At 41.9% G+C, this 16608-nt stretch overlaps 1 protein-coding gene across 1 annotated transcript in view; it reads left to right on the top strand.

Moving 5' to 3' along the window:
• The window catches only part of LOC129419630 (E3 ubiquitin-protein ligase TRIM39-like), a 53389-nt gene that overhangs the window by 18627 nt on the left and 18154 nt on the right, over window positions 1-16608 (top strand). Inside the window, exons 2-5 of the mRNA XM_073858871.1 lie at window positions 11379-11462; window positions 11594-12174; window positions 12278-12373; window positions 12468-12689. Of these exons, the coding sequence (XP_073714972.1) occupies window positions 11399-11462; window positions 11594-12174; window positions 12278-12373; window positions 12468-12689 (963 nt within the window). The 5' untranslated portion in view covers window positions 11379-11398. The remainder of the gene's footprint in view (window positions 1-11378; window positions 11463-11593; window positions 12175-12277; window positions 12374-12467; window positions 12690-16608) is intronic.

Raw genomic sequence — 16608 nt, 5'->3', positions numbered from 1 at the left:
GTCCGGTGTTGGAAAAAAAAATGCGCCTTCTAAAGGGAAAAATACTAAAGGTGTTGCTTTTGCTCGTACTGCTAGCTCGGTGTCTAATTTACCTGATTAGGTAATTGATTCTGTGTATGACCCATTTGTTTCAAAGGGCTTAGTTTCTCTCCCGGGTGAGGAAGGGAAACTGGTTCCTATTCGAGTTCTTCGTGACACTGGGGCTGCCCAATCGTTTATTGTCGACAGTGTGTTGCCGTTTTCAAATGATTCGTATTCTGGGTCAGATGTGTTAATTCAAGGTATTGAGCTGGGCATACTTAAAGTTCCTTTGCATAATGTGTATGTTCAATCCGAGTTACTTGAGGGCTGTGTTAAAGTGGCTGTTCGCCCTCAGCTACCTGTTAAAGGGGTTGACTTCATCCTCGGAAATGATCTGGCTGGAGGCAAAGTGTTAGCTCTTCCCCAGGTAATTGATGATCCAATGGCTGTCGAAATGCACCCAATTTTGCCCCTCCTTCAATATTCCCTTTTTGCGCGATTACGCGGGCGCAGACTCGTAAATTTAATGACGTCCTTGATTTGTCTGACAGTTTTCTCTCCTCTCCAGTTAATACTGAAGATGTGAATGTCTGCCCTAAAGATCCGTGCGATCCTATGTGCCCTCGTCCTGAGTCGCTGTCCACTCTTGGTGGTGCTGAACTGGACTTGTCAACTTTCGCTGATAGAGAGACGCTTATTAGCGAACAGCGCGATGACACTTCACTTGCTGCATGCAGAGTTTCTGCGGTGAGCAAAGAAAAGTCGTCCGAAAAATATGTAACGTTTTTCTGGGATGATGGGTTGCTTATGAGGAAGTGGTCTCCTACCACTTCTATACCTGAACTTTATTCAGTGTTTCAGATAGTTGTGCCGACTAAATACCGTTTACAAGTGTTAAATCTGGCTCACGATCATAGTTTGTCTGGGCATTTGGGTATCACGAAGACTTACCATCGCATACTCCGTCACTTTTTTTGGCCCGGATTAAAATCTGACGTAGTGGAGTATTGCCGAACTTGTCATATTTGCCAGCTCGCGGGAAAACCAAATCAGAAAATAATCCCTGCACCTCTTCGACCTATCCCTGCTATGGGAGAGCCTTTTGAGCGTATTATTTTAGACTGTGTAGGACCCTTGCCTCGAACTAAATCTGGACATCAATATATGTTAACTATGATGTGTGCAGCTACTCGCTTTCCAGAGGCGGTGCCATTACGTTCACTGAAAGCAAAGGTTGTTTTGCGCGCTCTGATTAAGTTCTTTTCTACTTTTGGCCTTCCTAGGGTAGTGCAGACTGATCAGGGCACCAATTTTACGTCCAGGCTCTTTAAACAAGTGCTCTCTCAATTGAATATTGACCATCAAACCTCTAGTGCTTACCATCCTGAATCTCAAGGTGCTTTAGAGCGGTTTCACCAGACTCTTAAGTCAATGCTGCGCACGTACTGTGCTGGCTCAGAGAAAGAATGGGATGATGGTTTACCGTTACTGCTTTTTGCTGTGCGCGAAACCCCACAGGAATCCTTAGGTTTCAGTCCCGCTGATTTAGTGTTTGGCCATACGGTGCGTGGCCCATTGAAGTTGCTTAAAGAGAAGTGGATGACAGGGGAGTCCACTGTTACGAATGTGTTAGATTATGTGAGCAATTTCCGCGAAAGGTTGCATCGATGTTGCGATTTGGCTCGTGCTTCACTTTCGTCTACGCAGGCGAAGATGAAAGCTCGTTTTGATTTAAAGGCTGCTCCTCGCTCTTTTCAAGTGGGTGACAAGGTTTTAGCTTTATTACCTGTTGTGGGATCCGCTTTGCAGGCAAAATTTTCTGGCCCCTATGAAATCGATGCCAAACTCAGTGATACTGATTATGTGATTCGCACGCCTGAAAGACAGCGAAAGAAACGTGTGTGTCATCTTAACATGTTAAAGCGTTATCTCTCTCGAGACTCTGGTAGCGAGACAAAAATCTCTGTTGCCTCCGTTTCTCATGTTGCTGCGTCGCATTCTTATTGTCCTAGCGAAGACAATTTAAACGTGCGAAGTGTCTCTGCTTCTGGTGTCCGTTTACATAATTCAGAGACTTTGCAAGACTTGGGAGTGCATTTGTCTTATTTGTCTGACCTTTACCGAGAAGATATTTTTCAATTAATATATTCTCATCTCGATTTGTTTTCCGACATTCCTTCACGTACAAATGTGGTATCCCATGATATTGACGTTGGAGATCACCCACCTATTAAACAGCATGCTTACCGTGTTAACCCGACTAAGCGAGTTATAATGCAAAATGAAGTGAAGTATCTCCTTGATAATGGGTTGGCTGTTCCGAGTTCCAGTGGCTGGAGTTCTCCTTGCCTCCTTGTCCCTAAGAGTGATGGCTCAGTTCGCTTCTGCACCGATTATAGAAAGGTTAATGCGGTGACAAAGCCCGATTCGTTCCCCCTCCCGCGCATGGAGGACTGCGTGGATAAGGTTGTTTCGGCTGTTTACGTTAGCAAACTTGATCTGCTAAAGGGTTATTGGCAGGTGCCTTTAACATCTCGCGCTGCCGAAATTTCGGCCTTTGTTACTCCGGATAACCTCTTGGAATATTCCGTGATGGCATTCGGGCGAAGAAACGCGCCTGCGACGTTTCAGCGTCTGATGAACACCGTTTTAGCCGGCATTTCAAGTTGCGAGGCGTATCTTGATGATATCGTGATATATTCTTTGACTTGGTCAGACCATTTAAAAACACTGTATACTGTATTCAATCGTTTAAATAATGCCAACCTCACACTGAACCTCGCAAAGTGCGAATTTGGGAAGGCTACCGTGACGTACTTGGGAAAGCAGGTGGGTCAAGGGCAGGTTCGTCCTGTCCTTGCCAAAGTCCAGGCTATAGTGGAATATCCTGTTCCTAAAACGAAAAGAGAATTGAGACGTTTCCTCGGCATGGTAGGTTACTACCGTGGGTTCTGTAAGAATTTCTCAGATGTTGTCTTGCCTTTGACTAATTTACTTTCTAACTCCATGGAGTTTGTGTGGTGTGAGGCGTGTAGCGCAGCTTTTGAGTCTGTTAAGTCACTTCTGTGTAGCACACCTGTATTATCTGCCCCTGACTTTTCTGTGCCCTTCAAATTGGATGTAGATGCCAGTGCGACTGGGGCCGGTGCTGTACTTCTGCAAGAGGATGCCCAGGCGGTCGATCACCCAGTTTGCTATTTCTCAAAGAAATTTTTGAAACATCAACTCAATTATAGTACGATCGAAAAGGAGGCATTGGCACTATTGTTGGCCTTGCAAAATTTTGAGGTATACGTCGGCTCCAGCTCAATACCCATCGTCGTCTACACTGATCATAATCCTTTGTTGTTCTTGACAAGAATGCGTAATTCCAACCAACGCATTAGGCGATGGGCTTTGATAATTCAAGAATTTAATTTGGAGATTAGGTATAAAAAAGGTACCGACAATGTAATGGCCGATGCTTTGTCGCGCTCTGTGTAAAGAGATCAACAGTATGTTGATTTTTGGTGGTGGGGGTGTTACGAGAATGTATATTGGTTGTGTTGTCTTGTTTTTTTTTTGTTGCGCTCTTTTTCTCTCTCTCCCTTTCTTACACTCACAGATTGGGACTGACAGGCGAGTTGCCGCCCCGTCATCAAGTTTAGCTCCACCCCGCGACTGTGATTGGTGGTTGCTAATATGTTTCCTTTCAAAAGAGACGAGCTACGGTGAAATGGCAGCTTTCCACGACTACGGGCCGGTCGTGGTGCTCAGAGCTCCGTCAGCCGCCAGACCGAACATTTTGATAATAACTGTCATAGAATCACATTTGTCAACTATGTCATGGAAGGGGTGACCTGCCCTGTATTTATTTTTCTTAAATCATTTCTTTATATTTTGGGTAGCGTAGGAAGGTAAGATATTTTGTAATTTCCTTTGTCCCATCTGCTAGGTTAGTTAGTTTTCCGTTTTTCTTTTAGTATTGTTTTGTTTGTTATTTTGGGCACATTGTTCACTCTTAAGCTGTATTCGTTACTAAACAGTGACTGACACTGCTTGACCTTTTTATATAATAAATTAACCCATATACTTATAATTTTTTGGTGATTTTCTTGAATTTTTGGCCTGACGGCTGGGGGAGCCTTAACTCCTATTTATTTGTTGCAACTTTCCCCTAGAGGTTGTAACAGGCACGTTTTCTTAAAAAATGCGATGGAATATGCGGGATATTTATGCAATTTATGCGATGGAATTTGCGAAAATTGCGGAACTTGCAAAAAATGCGGAAACTTACAAAAGCTGCAATGATGTTCACGATGTTAACCGATGACCGGTTGTCGGTTAAAAAAAGTGATCTCTAAATTAGGCTATTATAGACAGTGGACTAAAGGCTACTACAGTTAGTCATCTCTATCCAAGATCTTTTTGTGTGAAGTGAACAAATCCCTTACACTCAGTTTTTCATAACTTGCCTGTTTGTACTTAATAAACCTATAAAAAAACATTTGGCGCAAGGTCACTGCGTTTGGTTTCGCACGCTCACAAGATTTGCGAAAAGTACATGCTACGGGCTATTTTTTGGTAAATTCCTTTATTCGAATAGTAAATAAAATACAACAATAAAATAATTAAAATTAATGTCTCTCCTGATTGTGTTCCAAATTATTAACATTTACGTCTTTTAGGCTAACAGTAAAGTGCAGATTAAGTTTTATTTTTGTAAATCCTCAGACATGATTTTTACCACTTAATTAAGTTTTGCTTTGTAGAAAGCATTTCTTTAAAGTGAATTTCGTTTTGTATAAATTGTATCTTAAAAAAAGTGCGTCGTATTTGGAAAAAATGCAGCCCCGCATAAATATGCGGACTTTGGCTGATTATGCAATATATCGCGCGATCGCACAATCGCGTTTTTCTGGAGGGACTGTCTTGTGATGTGATTAAAGCTAAAAATTAACGAGAAAATTAAGTAGTGATCCCGAGAACACAATCAAGCAAAAATAAATATAGAACACGACCTCTCTCGGCTTCAAACTACCAAATTACTAATTGAGCAGCTCAACAACTGAGGTAATGTAATGAATCTACCTGTTAATACAACAAACTGTCGTCTTCGCCCTTCAAAGAGTGGACACAGAATGTGAAAGATGCTGCGGAGCGGGCGGGAAATCACGAAGTGGATTACCAGAAACAGTGGATCTTTAGACGAGCGGTAACAGAACACTTTGACTGGGGTTGGCAAGAGGGGCACCTCAGCCGATTAGGGCAGAAGGGCAGTTGCTCTAGCCACCGGGCCACCCCCCTGTGCACGGCCCTGGTTTGAACCAGTTACATCTCTCCACCTTTTAGAGATTGCGCAACAGCTGAGTAGGGAGAGGACGCTGGCGTTGTTTGTTCGCCGCTTCTCCGCTCTGCTTGTGAATTTTAAATTGAATTTTAAACTGAGCTTACATAGTAAGCGATTGCACGTTTAAGTTCACTTTGTTAACTTGACTTGGGTAACTAGACACTTACCTGATACAAACGATAGCATCCCTAGCATTTCCTCCTTGGTCAGTATGTCGTTCAGCTACTCCAGCTCGCAACTCTGACGACTTAAACCTGCAACCACTCCTGGACTAAACATCCCCATCATTAAAGAACTTGGACTTGTTCGCCATCCTCGTTACAGTCATAGAGGCTCCGGGCGAAAATTAATTTTCCACAACCAGCCGAACTGAGCTGCTACCAACATCCTGTCTCTCTGGTCATCCGGCGCACGACTGACGCGTCATCAGAGTGCCGCTGCTACGGCTGCCATAAACGCTGGAAATATCGCAAGATCTCTATCTCTGCATTCCAGTTTGGGATCCACGCACTCCTGGCTGCTTACATTTCACAGACTGGACTCCAGTCAGCGCGGAGTGGATTTTAATGTTTTGCGTTCTATACTGAGATTTACCCCACAGTCACTGGTCAAATTTGAACTTTTTAACACGCAATCTATCAACAATAGATCCATACTGATTGAAGAACATATCAGGGAAAAAGGACTTGACTTCATGTGTCTGACAGAAACCTGGCACCAACCAGAGGTTTACTCTGCTTTAAATGAAGCCTCTCCTCCCGGCTACAGTTACCTGGAGGCAGCTCGCGGCACTGGCCGTGGTTGGCTGTCATTCACCAACAGGACCTGAAGTTGTCCCCTATCTCGCTGCCTCCTACATCTTCTTGCGAATGTCTTGCTTTTAAATGTAAGCCCCCCTTTCCCATGACTGTTCTCCTTATCTATCGACCTCCAGAACCAAATTCTGCTTTTATACCAGAAATGTCTGATCTTCTCACAACACTCTGCACCACGTCTGCAAATACCATAATTCTGGGAGATATAAACATTCATGTCGACACCCCCTCATGTCGTCTAGCTGCTGATTTTCTTCAGCTACTAGACTCCATCAACCTACAACAACATGTTGATGTCCCCACACATTGCAGGGGACACATACTTGATTTGGTTATCTCAAACTCCACCCCCATCAGCAATATACAGGTTTACGATCTTGGTGTTTCAGATCACAAGGTCGTGTCAATGGAGCTGCCTTTCCCCCCCACCCACACCAAACCAAAGTGGCAGATCCATTTCAGAAAATTAAAAAACACCTCCACCTCTCTCTTCTGGCTCTACTGACTTTCTCTCCATCACTGACTTCGCGGACTTCTACAATCAGTCCCTGAGCAATCTCCTGGACCTCCACGTCCCCTTAACATCCAGGTCAGTCTCATTCCCATGCTCCGCACCCTGGTACACCTGCGAACTGTAAAAAATGAAGGCGGCTGGGCGTGTACTTGAACGGCGGCTCAAGGCCTCTGGATTGATTGTCCACAAACAGGCATACAGGGAACATAGGAGGGCATATGCAGAAGCTCTGAGGTGCGCACGTTCCAAGTTTTATTCCAACATCATCAACAATAGCCCCGGTGATTCCAAACAACTATTCTCAAACATAAATAACCTTCTCAACCCCCCCTCACCCTCCCTTTCTGAGAATACCGCAGAGAGGTGCAATATACATATCACATTCTTTAAGCAAAAAGTTAACACCATCCGCTCTCACCTCTCCTCCACTGTGGTCCTGCCCCTCCCAACAGCTGACCCACTAGAGATTGCCTAGTCATTCTGTACCTTCTCTGATGTCACACAGGAGGAAGTAGAGGAGATCATCAAAAAAATTAAGCCGTCCACATGTGCTCTGGACCCTTTCCCTTCAACCCTGCTGAAGGCTAACATCTCTGCTATCTCTCTGTTTATAACTAAAATCATAAACCACTCACTACAGGCCGGCCATATCCCATCTGCATTAAAAACAGCTGTCATCAGACCTCTATTGAAAAAACCCACCCTGGATCCAGAAGTTCTCTCCAATTACAGGCCAATATCCAATCTTCCATTCCTATCAAAGGTTCTGGAAAAAATTGTTGCAGCACAACTTCATGATCACCTCAAATACAATAATCTGTATGAAAAATTTCAGTCTGGTTTCCGTCATGGCCATAGCACAGAAACCGCTCTGGTCAGAGTCACCAATGACCTCATGATGGCAGCAGATACTGGTTCTCCATCACTACTCATCCTCCTGGACCTCACAGCTGCTTTTGATACAGTAGATCACAAAATCCTTCTCCACCTTCTGCAATACACCATTGGACTCTCAAAAAATGTTCACAACTGGTTCACTTCTTACCTGACTGACAGAACAGAGAATGTGGCCTTGGGCAAAGCCAAATGGGACACCCAGAGTGTCACCTGCGCTGTTCCTCAGGGCTCTGTGCCTGGCCCCACCCTCTTTTCCATCTTCATGCTCCCCCTCGGCGATATCATTAGCAGACATGGCATAACATTTCATTCCTATGCGGATGACACACAGCTCTACCTTAAGATAGCCCCCACCTCTTCTGCTCCCCTGCCAACAACCACACTGACCACCTGCCTGGAGGAGATAGAGGTGTGGATGAAGTTCAATTTTCTTCAGCTAAACGGCTCAAAAACAGAAGCCATCCTGGTTGGCACATCACATCAGCTTCGCTCATCCACCATCACCAATATCACCTTTTCTGGACAAACCCTCTCCCTCTCTACATCTGTTACCAACTTGGGTGTTAAAATGGACCCACAACTTACCTTTGACAACCACATCAAACACCTCTGTAAGACATCTTTCTACCACCTCAGGAACATCGCCAAACTCCGTCCAACCCTCACCCTAGCAGATGCAGAGAAGCTCGTCCATGCCTTTGTCTCATCCAGGCTGGACTACTGCAATGCACTCCTCATCGGGATCTCTGGCAAGAGCATTCAGAGGCTTCAATATATACAGAATAGCGCTGCCAGGATCCTGATGAGGGTGCGTAAGCATGACCACATCACTCCTATTCTGAAATCCCTTCACTGGCTCCCTGTCCCACTCAGAATTGAGTATAAGGTCTCCCTTCTCACTCACCAGTGTATCTACGGACATGCTCCCCTCTATCTAAAAGAACTTCTCGCCCCCCAGACCTCCTCACGCACCCGGTCAGCAACCTCGAACACTCTTCAAATCCCCAGAACAAAGCTCTGCAGCATGGGTGACAGGGCCTTCTCATCTGCTGACCCCAGGTTGTGGAACGCTCTCCCTGACCACCTGAGGGCTCCACAGACTATAGATGTTTTTTTTTTAAAACTTAAAAACATTTCTTTTTAAGAAAGCTTTCCTTCAAACTGCTTTTTATATATTTTAATTTCTGCTTCAGGTTACTTTAGTCTGTATTAGATTGTTTTTAGACTGTTAGTCTGTAGCACTTTGAGATTGTTAAATATAAAGTGCAATACAGATAAAATTTATTATTATTATTATTAGCTGAAACCAGCCTACTGTTCCCTTGATGTTATCCCTCCGTGGGGTGGGGTTTGTGATCACATCTATAGTGAATCAGAGTATTCCGGAGGGGATAGTACCCTCCTATTTTAAGCATGCATTGGTGCAACCTCTGTTAAAAAAAAACCCAGCCTTGACCCTTCAGAGGTTAATAATTACAGGCCGATTTCGAAGCTACCCTTTTTGGCAAAGGTAGTGGAGAAGGTGATACTTAATCAACTTTTAGTTTTTTTAAATGCTAATGGGTTGTATGACAAGTTCCAATCTGGATTAAGGCCTCTGGACAGTGGACAGCACTGAAACCACCCTTCTTAACCCTCTGGGGTCCGACCATTTTGGGACACTCTCAGAGGTTCTGACATGCTCTTACATTTGGTCTTTTTTCAGTGGCTTTAAAACATAATAATGGGAAGTGTCTCATACCACTGCGTTCAGCACAAACTGGGCTAAAATATTATATGAGCTATATGTATGTACAGTATTGTTCAAAATAATAGCAGTACAATGTGACTAACCAGAATAATCAAGGTTTTTAGTATATTTTTTATTGCTACGTGGCAATCAAGTTACCAGTAGGTTCAGTAGATTCTCAGAAAACAAACAAGACCCAGCATTCATGATATGCACGCTCTTAAGGCTGTGCAATTGGGCAATTAGTTGAAAGGGGTGTGTTCAAAAAAATAGCAGTGTCTACCTTTGACTGTACAAACTCAAAACTATTTTGTACAAAAAAATTTTTTAGCAATCTTGTGAATCACTAAACTAATATTTAGTTGTATGACCACAGTTTTTTAAAACTGCTTGACATCTGTGTGGCATGGTGTCAACCGACTTGTGGCACCTCTCAGCTGTTATTCCACTCCATGATTCTTTAACAACATTCCACAATTCATTCACATTTCTTGGTTTTACAGCATTTTTGATATCACCCCACACGTTCTCAATTGGATTAAGGTCTGGAGATTGGGCTGGCCACTCCATAACATTAATTTTGTTGGTTTGGAACCAAGACTTTGCCCGTTTACTAGTGTGTTTTGGGTCATTGTCTTGTTGAAACAACCATTTCAAGGGTATGTCCTCTTCAGCATAGGGCAACATGACCTCTTCAAGTATTTTAACATATGCAAACTGATCCATGATCCCTGGTATGCGATAAATAGGCCCAACACCATAGTAGGAGAAACATGCCCATATCATGATGCTTGCACCTCCATGCTTCACTGTCTTCACTGTGTACTGTGGCTTGAATTCAGAGTTTGGGGGTCGTCTCACAAACTGCCTGTGGCCCTTGGACCCAAAAAGAACAATTTTACTCTCATCAGTCCACAAAATGTTCCTCCATTTCTCTTTAGGCCAGTTGATGTGTTCTTTGGCAAATTGTAACCTCTTCTGCACATGCCTTTTTTTAACAGAGGGACTTTGCGGGGGATTCTTGAAAATAGATTAGATTCACACAGACGTCTTCTAACTGTCACAGTACTTACAGGTAACTCCAGACTGTCTTTGATCATCCTGGAGGTGATCATTGGCTGAGCCTTTGCCATTCTGGTTATTCTTCTATCCATTTTGATGGTTGTCTTCCGTTTTCTTCCACGTCTCTCTGGTTTTGCTCTCCATTTTAAGGCACTGGAGATCATTTTAGCTGAACAGCCTATCATTTTTTGCACCTCTTTATAGGTTTTCCCCTCTCCAATCAACTTTTTAATCAAATTACGCTGTTCTTCTGAACAATGTCTTGAACGACCCATTTTCCTCAGCTTTCAAATGCATGTTCAACAAGTGTTGGCTTCATCCTTAAATAGGGGCCACCTGATTCACACCTGTTTCTTCACAAAATTGATGACCTCAGTGATTGAATGCCACACTGCTATTTTTTTGAACATACCCCTTTCAACTAATTAAACTAATTGCCCAATTGCACAGCCTTAAGAGCGTGCATATCATGAATGCTGGGTCTTATTTGTTTTCTGAGAATCTACTGAACCTACTGGTAACTTGTTTGCCACGTAGCAATAAAAAAATATACTAAAAACCTTGATTATTCTGGTTAGTCACATTGTACTGCTATTATTTTGAACAATACTGTATATCAAAATTAAATATATTTAGCATACTATTTTTTCATCAGGGATTTGTTTCCTTTTTTTCTCTTTTTTTAAGTGTACTGTGAAGTGGCTAACTCCTCGTCAGAAGCAACTTTTGTGCAAGTATGCTGGTTTAAGTCCTGAGTATGATTAAGTCAAGAGAGCGAGAAAACCATTTAATAAATGTATTGATTTAATGCAATATTGGTCTGAGTGATTTCATTTATTTGAATAACTGTGCGGGAAGCCCTTTGTAGGATCTCCTACCCATGTAAATTGGTGTGGCGTAGTGACTGACAATTAGAGTGACCTATCTGACTCTGTCACACAGTTAACACAGCTGATAAAGTGGGTGTCAGATGTGATGTTGTGATTTGTGTTGTAATTGTTTCCTAAAAAGCTTTAAAGAGAAGACGAACAATGGCAGAATCTTCACCAACATCACCAAAACCAAGATGGACCAGAAGACAGAGTTTAACTGAACGTATGTCAATAATCCAAAATAAATAATAGATGAAGCACAGTATTATGTGATATCTTATATTTGGCATTGTCTTATGATCAGAAACAAAAACTCTTTTAATATTGTTGATAATTTCTCTCTGTGTTTTTCAGCTCTGTCATTCTCCAATGTTTCTCTGACTGAAGAGCTTCAGTGTTGTGTGTGTCTGGATGTGTTCAGTGATCCAGTCACCACTCCATGTGGACACAACTTCTGCAGGATCTGTTTGAAACAGTGCTGGGACAACAGTCAGATCTACAGCTGTCCATACTGTAAAGAAACATTCAGTAAAAGACCAGAGCTCAAGATCAACACAACACTTAGAGACCTCACACTGATCTTTAAGGAAAAGTCAAGTCAAGTTAAGTCTGACAAGATCAATCTGAGAAGATCTGATCTCATCCTCTGTGATGTTTGTGATGAAAGAAAACTGAAAGCCGTGAAGTCCTGCCTGATGTGTCAGATGTCTTACTGTGAAACTCACCTGGAGCCTCACCAGAGAGTCCCGAACTTAAAGAAACACAAACTGATAGATCCTGTAGAGAACATAAAGGACTATATATGTGTGAAACATGAGAGACCTCTGGAGCTCTTCTGTAGAGATGATCAGACATGTGTTTGTGTGTTTTGTACTGATGGAGATCACAAGAATCACAACACTGTTCCTCTAGAGGAGGAGAGTAAAGAGAAGAAGGTATGAGTTCATAACAACATTAATACATGCTTTATTCATCTGTTATACATATTCAAACAACATGATCTTTTGTCAGAAGATGATCAAATGTGTCTGTCTATAGACTCAACTGATGAAGACACAGACAGACATTCAGCAGATGATCCAGAAGAGAATCAAGAAAATTCAAGACATCAAACACTCAGCAGAACTCAGAAAAGTGAGTTGAAGATGTGAAATATTTGATGGATGATAATGTTTTGATTTGTCTCATAAATAAAGGTGATGAATTGTAATGAAAACTGATTTCTCAGAGAAGCAGAGAGCAGGAGAAAGCAGCGAGTGTTGAGCTCTTCAGTGATCTGATCAGATCCATTGAGAGATGTCAGACTGAGCTGCTGGAGATGATGGAGGAGGAACAGAAACAGGATGAAGATCTCATTAAAGATCTGGAGCAGGAGATTACTGAGTTGAAGTGGAGAGACAGTGAGCTGGAGGAGATCACACACAGTGAAGATCATCTTCATCTTATACAGGTCATTATTCTCTCTCTCTCTCTCTCTCTCTCTCTCTCTCTCTCTCTCTCTCTCTGTGTGTGTGTGTGTGTGTGTGTGTGTGTGTGTGTGTGTGTGTGTGTGTGTGTGTGTGTGCGCGTGCATGAGGATTGCAGAGTGGTTTGGCGTGAGTGAGAGCAATCTTGAGTGAGTTTTCTTATTTCTTAAATCTTTATGGGGCGGTTTCACGGACAGGGATTAGACTAGTCCTAGACTTAAACACTTTTAAGAGCTCTCCAAACTGAAATCAACTTGCACTGACATATCTTAAAATACATCAGTGCCCTTTGTTTTACCTCGAAATGCACACAGGTAATGTTTTTAGTAAGGCATGTTTGTTAAAACTAGTTATATTTCCTAATTAAACTAAGGCCTAGTACTGGATTAAGCTAATCCTGGTCCCTTATATGCTTTAAGTCAGATAAAAGGCATTTCGTTTGTGAGTGTTGTAAAGCGTTTAGACGGCATTCTCCGAGTAATGGAGACAAACGCGGGAGACTTTACAAGTATGTCTGTTAGAAATGGGTGCAAATGTATACCTGAACCCGCTGTTACGGTGGAAGATTGTTTATTAGCCGTAAGCGCTGTGATCGGTGGGGCAAACATTAGTTCGGCATCTCGAATGAATAAGGCTGTTGTGTTTTTTCTAAAGGAAGTTCATATGGTGGACACTTTGATTGAGAATGGTTTAATAGTAAATGATACATTTGTGCCCATTCTGCCCCTGTCAAGCCCAACTAAAAAAGTTTATACGATTATTATTAGTTCTGAGACAATGAGATGTTTCACATGTGGAGGTTTTGGGCATGTTCGTCAGACTTGTCCTAATAAAATCAGAGTGAATGAAAATAGCTTAGCTGCCGCTGCTAATGCAGAGAACAACGGGCAGATACGCGGTAATGAATTAAATACGGCTGCGGTGTCGTCAGACCCGTCTGTTGTTGAAAACGCTGAATTGAATACCTCACGTGAAGACAGTGATGTGGCAGGCAGCTCAAAAAATGACTCTGGTGTGTCAGTTGATGAGACCGCTGCTAGCAGTGTCAAAAACAGGTTTTCACAGTCAGTGCCGGGCCCTAGTGGAGTACAGGCAGATAATGATCGCGTTTCTCATAATGAGATAAAGCAAACACAGCTTCCCAATATCACAGAAGATATTGAGGAGCCAATAGAAGATGAAAGCTCTCAAAATGTAAGTGTTGATCCACAAACTGAGGAATCTGATAATGATTATGAGGATACTGAGAGCATTGTGGACGAGAATAATGAGACTGGTGCTAGTGTACAGGTGCAGACTACTGGTGATGAGAGTAAGTCAAAACTTTACTCACTTAAACAAATTAATGATTTTTTGGATTGTACTAAAGGCCTTCGTAAGCCTAAAATTGAGACCTTTTTTCCTGATCTTAGTTTGTTTTTGGCATCCGGCACAACAGTAATGAGAAAAGCTTCATTTGATGAACTTGATAAACCAAAAAGATACCGTCTTAAGAAAATTCTGTGTAACGTGAGAAGTTCTCTGCATTCACGTGGTAAAAAATGAATATTATGGTATCATTAGAATTAATTTATTTTTGTTTTGTATTGATCTTTGTTATTTATAGCACCTTTGTGTTTTGGCTCTTTAAATATAAATGGATGCCGTGATGCTGTGAAAAGAACATCTCTTTTTGATTATATTACTTTGAAGAATAGTAGTGTTGTGTTTTTACAAGAAACATCACGGATGTCAATAATCAATTCCAGTGGCAGAGTGAGTGGAATGGGCTGACAATTCTAAGTCATGGTTCTAGTAATAGTGCAGGAGTTGCTATTCTTCTTGCAGTTGAATTTAAGGAACAAAATCCAAGTGTGTCTTTGATCTCATTCCAGGCAGAATGCTAAGAGTAGATGTCACTCTGCGTGGTCTTGATTTCTCTTTTTTTAATGTATATGCCCCTAATATTGGGACAGAGCGCACTTTTTTCTTTGATAAACTTAATACAGCTTTGGTGATCTTGCGGACATTAGAAATTGGCGCCCCATCTCTCTGCTCGGCGTAGACTACAAGATACTGTCCAAAGCATTAACCAATAGATTGAAGCTCTACATATCAACAATTATCCATCCTGATCAGTCATATTGCATTCCAAAACGAACTATATTTGATAATCTGTTTTTAGTTTGTGACTTGATTGCATATGCTAAAGAGAATAAGCTGAATGTGGGATTTTTACCTTTGGACCAGGAAAAAGCCTTTGATCGAGTGGATCATGGGTTTCTTTTTCAATGTTTCGAAGCCTTTGGATTTGGATCCTCATTTGTTTCCTATCTTAAATTGTTGTACACAGATATATATAGTGTTTTAAAAATGTATAGCTCGCTCGCAAGACCTTTTGCGGTAAGCAGAGGCATACGGCAAGGATGCAGTATGTCAGGCATTTTATATGCTATTGTCATTGAAACTTTGCTAATGGCACTGAGACAACACCTTCATGGGATTTCTATAGTGGAGCCTTCCTCCTCAGAGACTGTTACCACCAAACTCAGTGCTTACGCAGATGATGTCACTGTAATAATCAGATCAGATGATGATGTACACAATTTAGAAGCAGCTCTTAAGATGTATCAAAAAGCTTCCTCAGCCAGAATCATCTGGGCTAAAAGCACTTCATTTTTATTAGGCCAATGGGAGGTAGAAGGCATTCCAAAGCTTCCTCAGCACTGCCCTTGGAGTTCGGAGGGGTTTAAAGTGCTGGGGGTTTTTCTCGGTACAGAACAATATATGGAGAAAAACTGGGAAGGCTTATTTGAAAAGGTGGCTGGTCGTTTGAATAGATGGAGATGGACTCTCCCTCAAATGTCTTATAGAGGGAGGGTCCTTGTTGTCAATAATCTTGCAGCATCTATGCTATGGCATCGTCTGACTGTCATAAATCCCCCAAAGGATCTTTTACAAAGGCTACAAAAGGTTTTTGTTGATTTCTTTTGGGATGGCTTCCATTGGTTGCCTTCTGGAATTGTATACTTGCCTGTAAATGAAGGAGGGCAAGGACTGATCGAACTGGCAGCCAAAGTGAGAGCCATGAGACTAAAATCTGCACAGAGATTGCTTTATTCCATGGATTTTATTCTGTGGGTGTCTTTTGGGCTAGCCTTGTTAAGATCTTTGTCTGGGGTTGGGCTTGATAAACAGTTATTTTTCATGTCATCCTTTAACAAAAATGTTACATCTGGTGGTAATTTTTATGCCTCTGTTTTAAATGCCTGGAATGTGTTTAAGTTGTCTAGGTCTGAAAATGATCATTATGGCTTAGACAAACCCTTATTTTTAACCCCTTTTTAGGAAATATTTGCATGTCTAATTACATAGTAAAGATGTGCATGGAAAAAGGACTCACTAAAGTGGGACATTTGATTAACCCAGCCACAAATGAATGGAGATCAGTAAAATAAATTTCTAGTCTAGTTGAAATGAGATCTGTGAGGGTGATGGAGCAGTTGATTTTTGGTCTAAAAGCTGCTCTTCCTCCTCCTCTCTTTCAGTTGGTCAATAATTCTTTGGAGAGTGAGCCTGTACAGGTAACCTTTCCTGAGTTAACTGTATCACCTGTAGTTTGTCCCGAAGTGTTTCAGGAAGGAAAGTTGTTGAATTTTGAAAGACTTAAATGTCTACCTTTTCAAACAGCAGACAAGAAAAGTATTTACCAATTCTGTGTAAAAACAGCATACTTTAATGATTTATGTGACATACGGGACACTAAATGGAAAGAAAAACTGTCAGTTGTTGATAATATTTCTCCTTTCTGGAGGCTTTTTTACAAAAGCCCCCTTCCAAAACGCTCAGGTGATTTACAGTGGAGAATATTACATTGTGTGTTAGCCACAATGTTTTTGTCTCAAAATTCAACTCAACTGTATT

This window comes from Misgurnus anguillicaudatus, chromosome 21 (assembly GCF_027580225.2).
Source record: "Misgurnus anguillicaudatus chromosome 21, ASM2758022v2, whole genome shotgun sequence".
NCBI lineage: Eukaryota > Metazoa > Chordata > Actinopteri > Cypriniformes > Cobitidae > Misgurnus > Misgurnus anguillicaudatus.
This window is presented reverse-complemented; position numbering and strand designations above follow the sequence as displayed.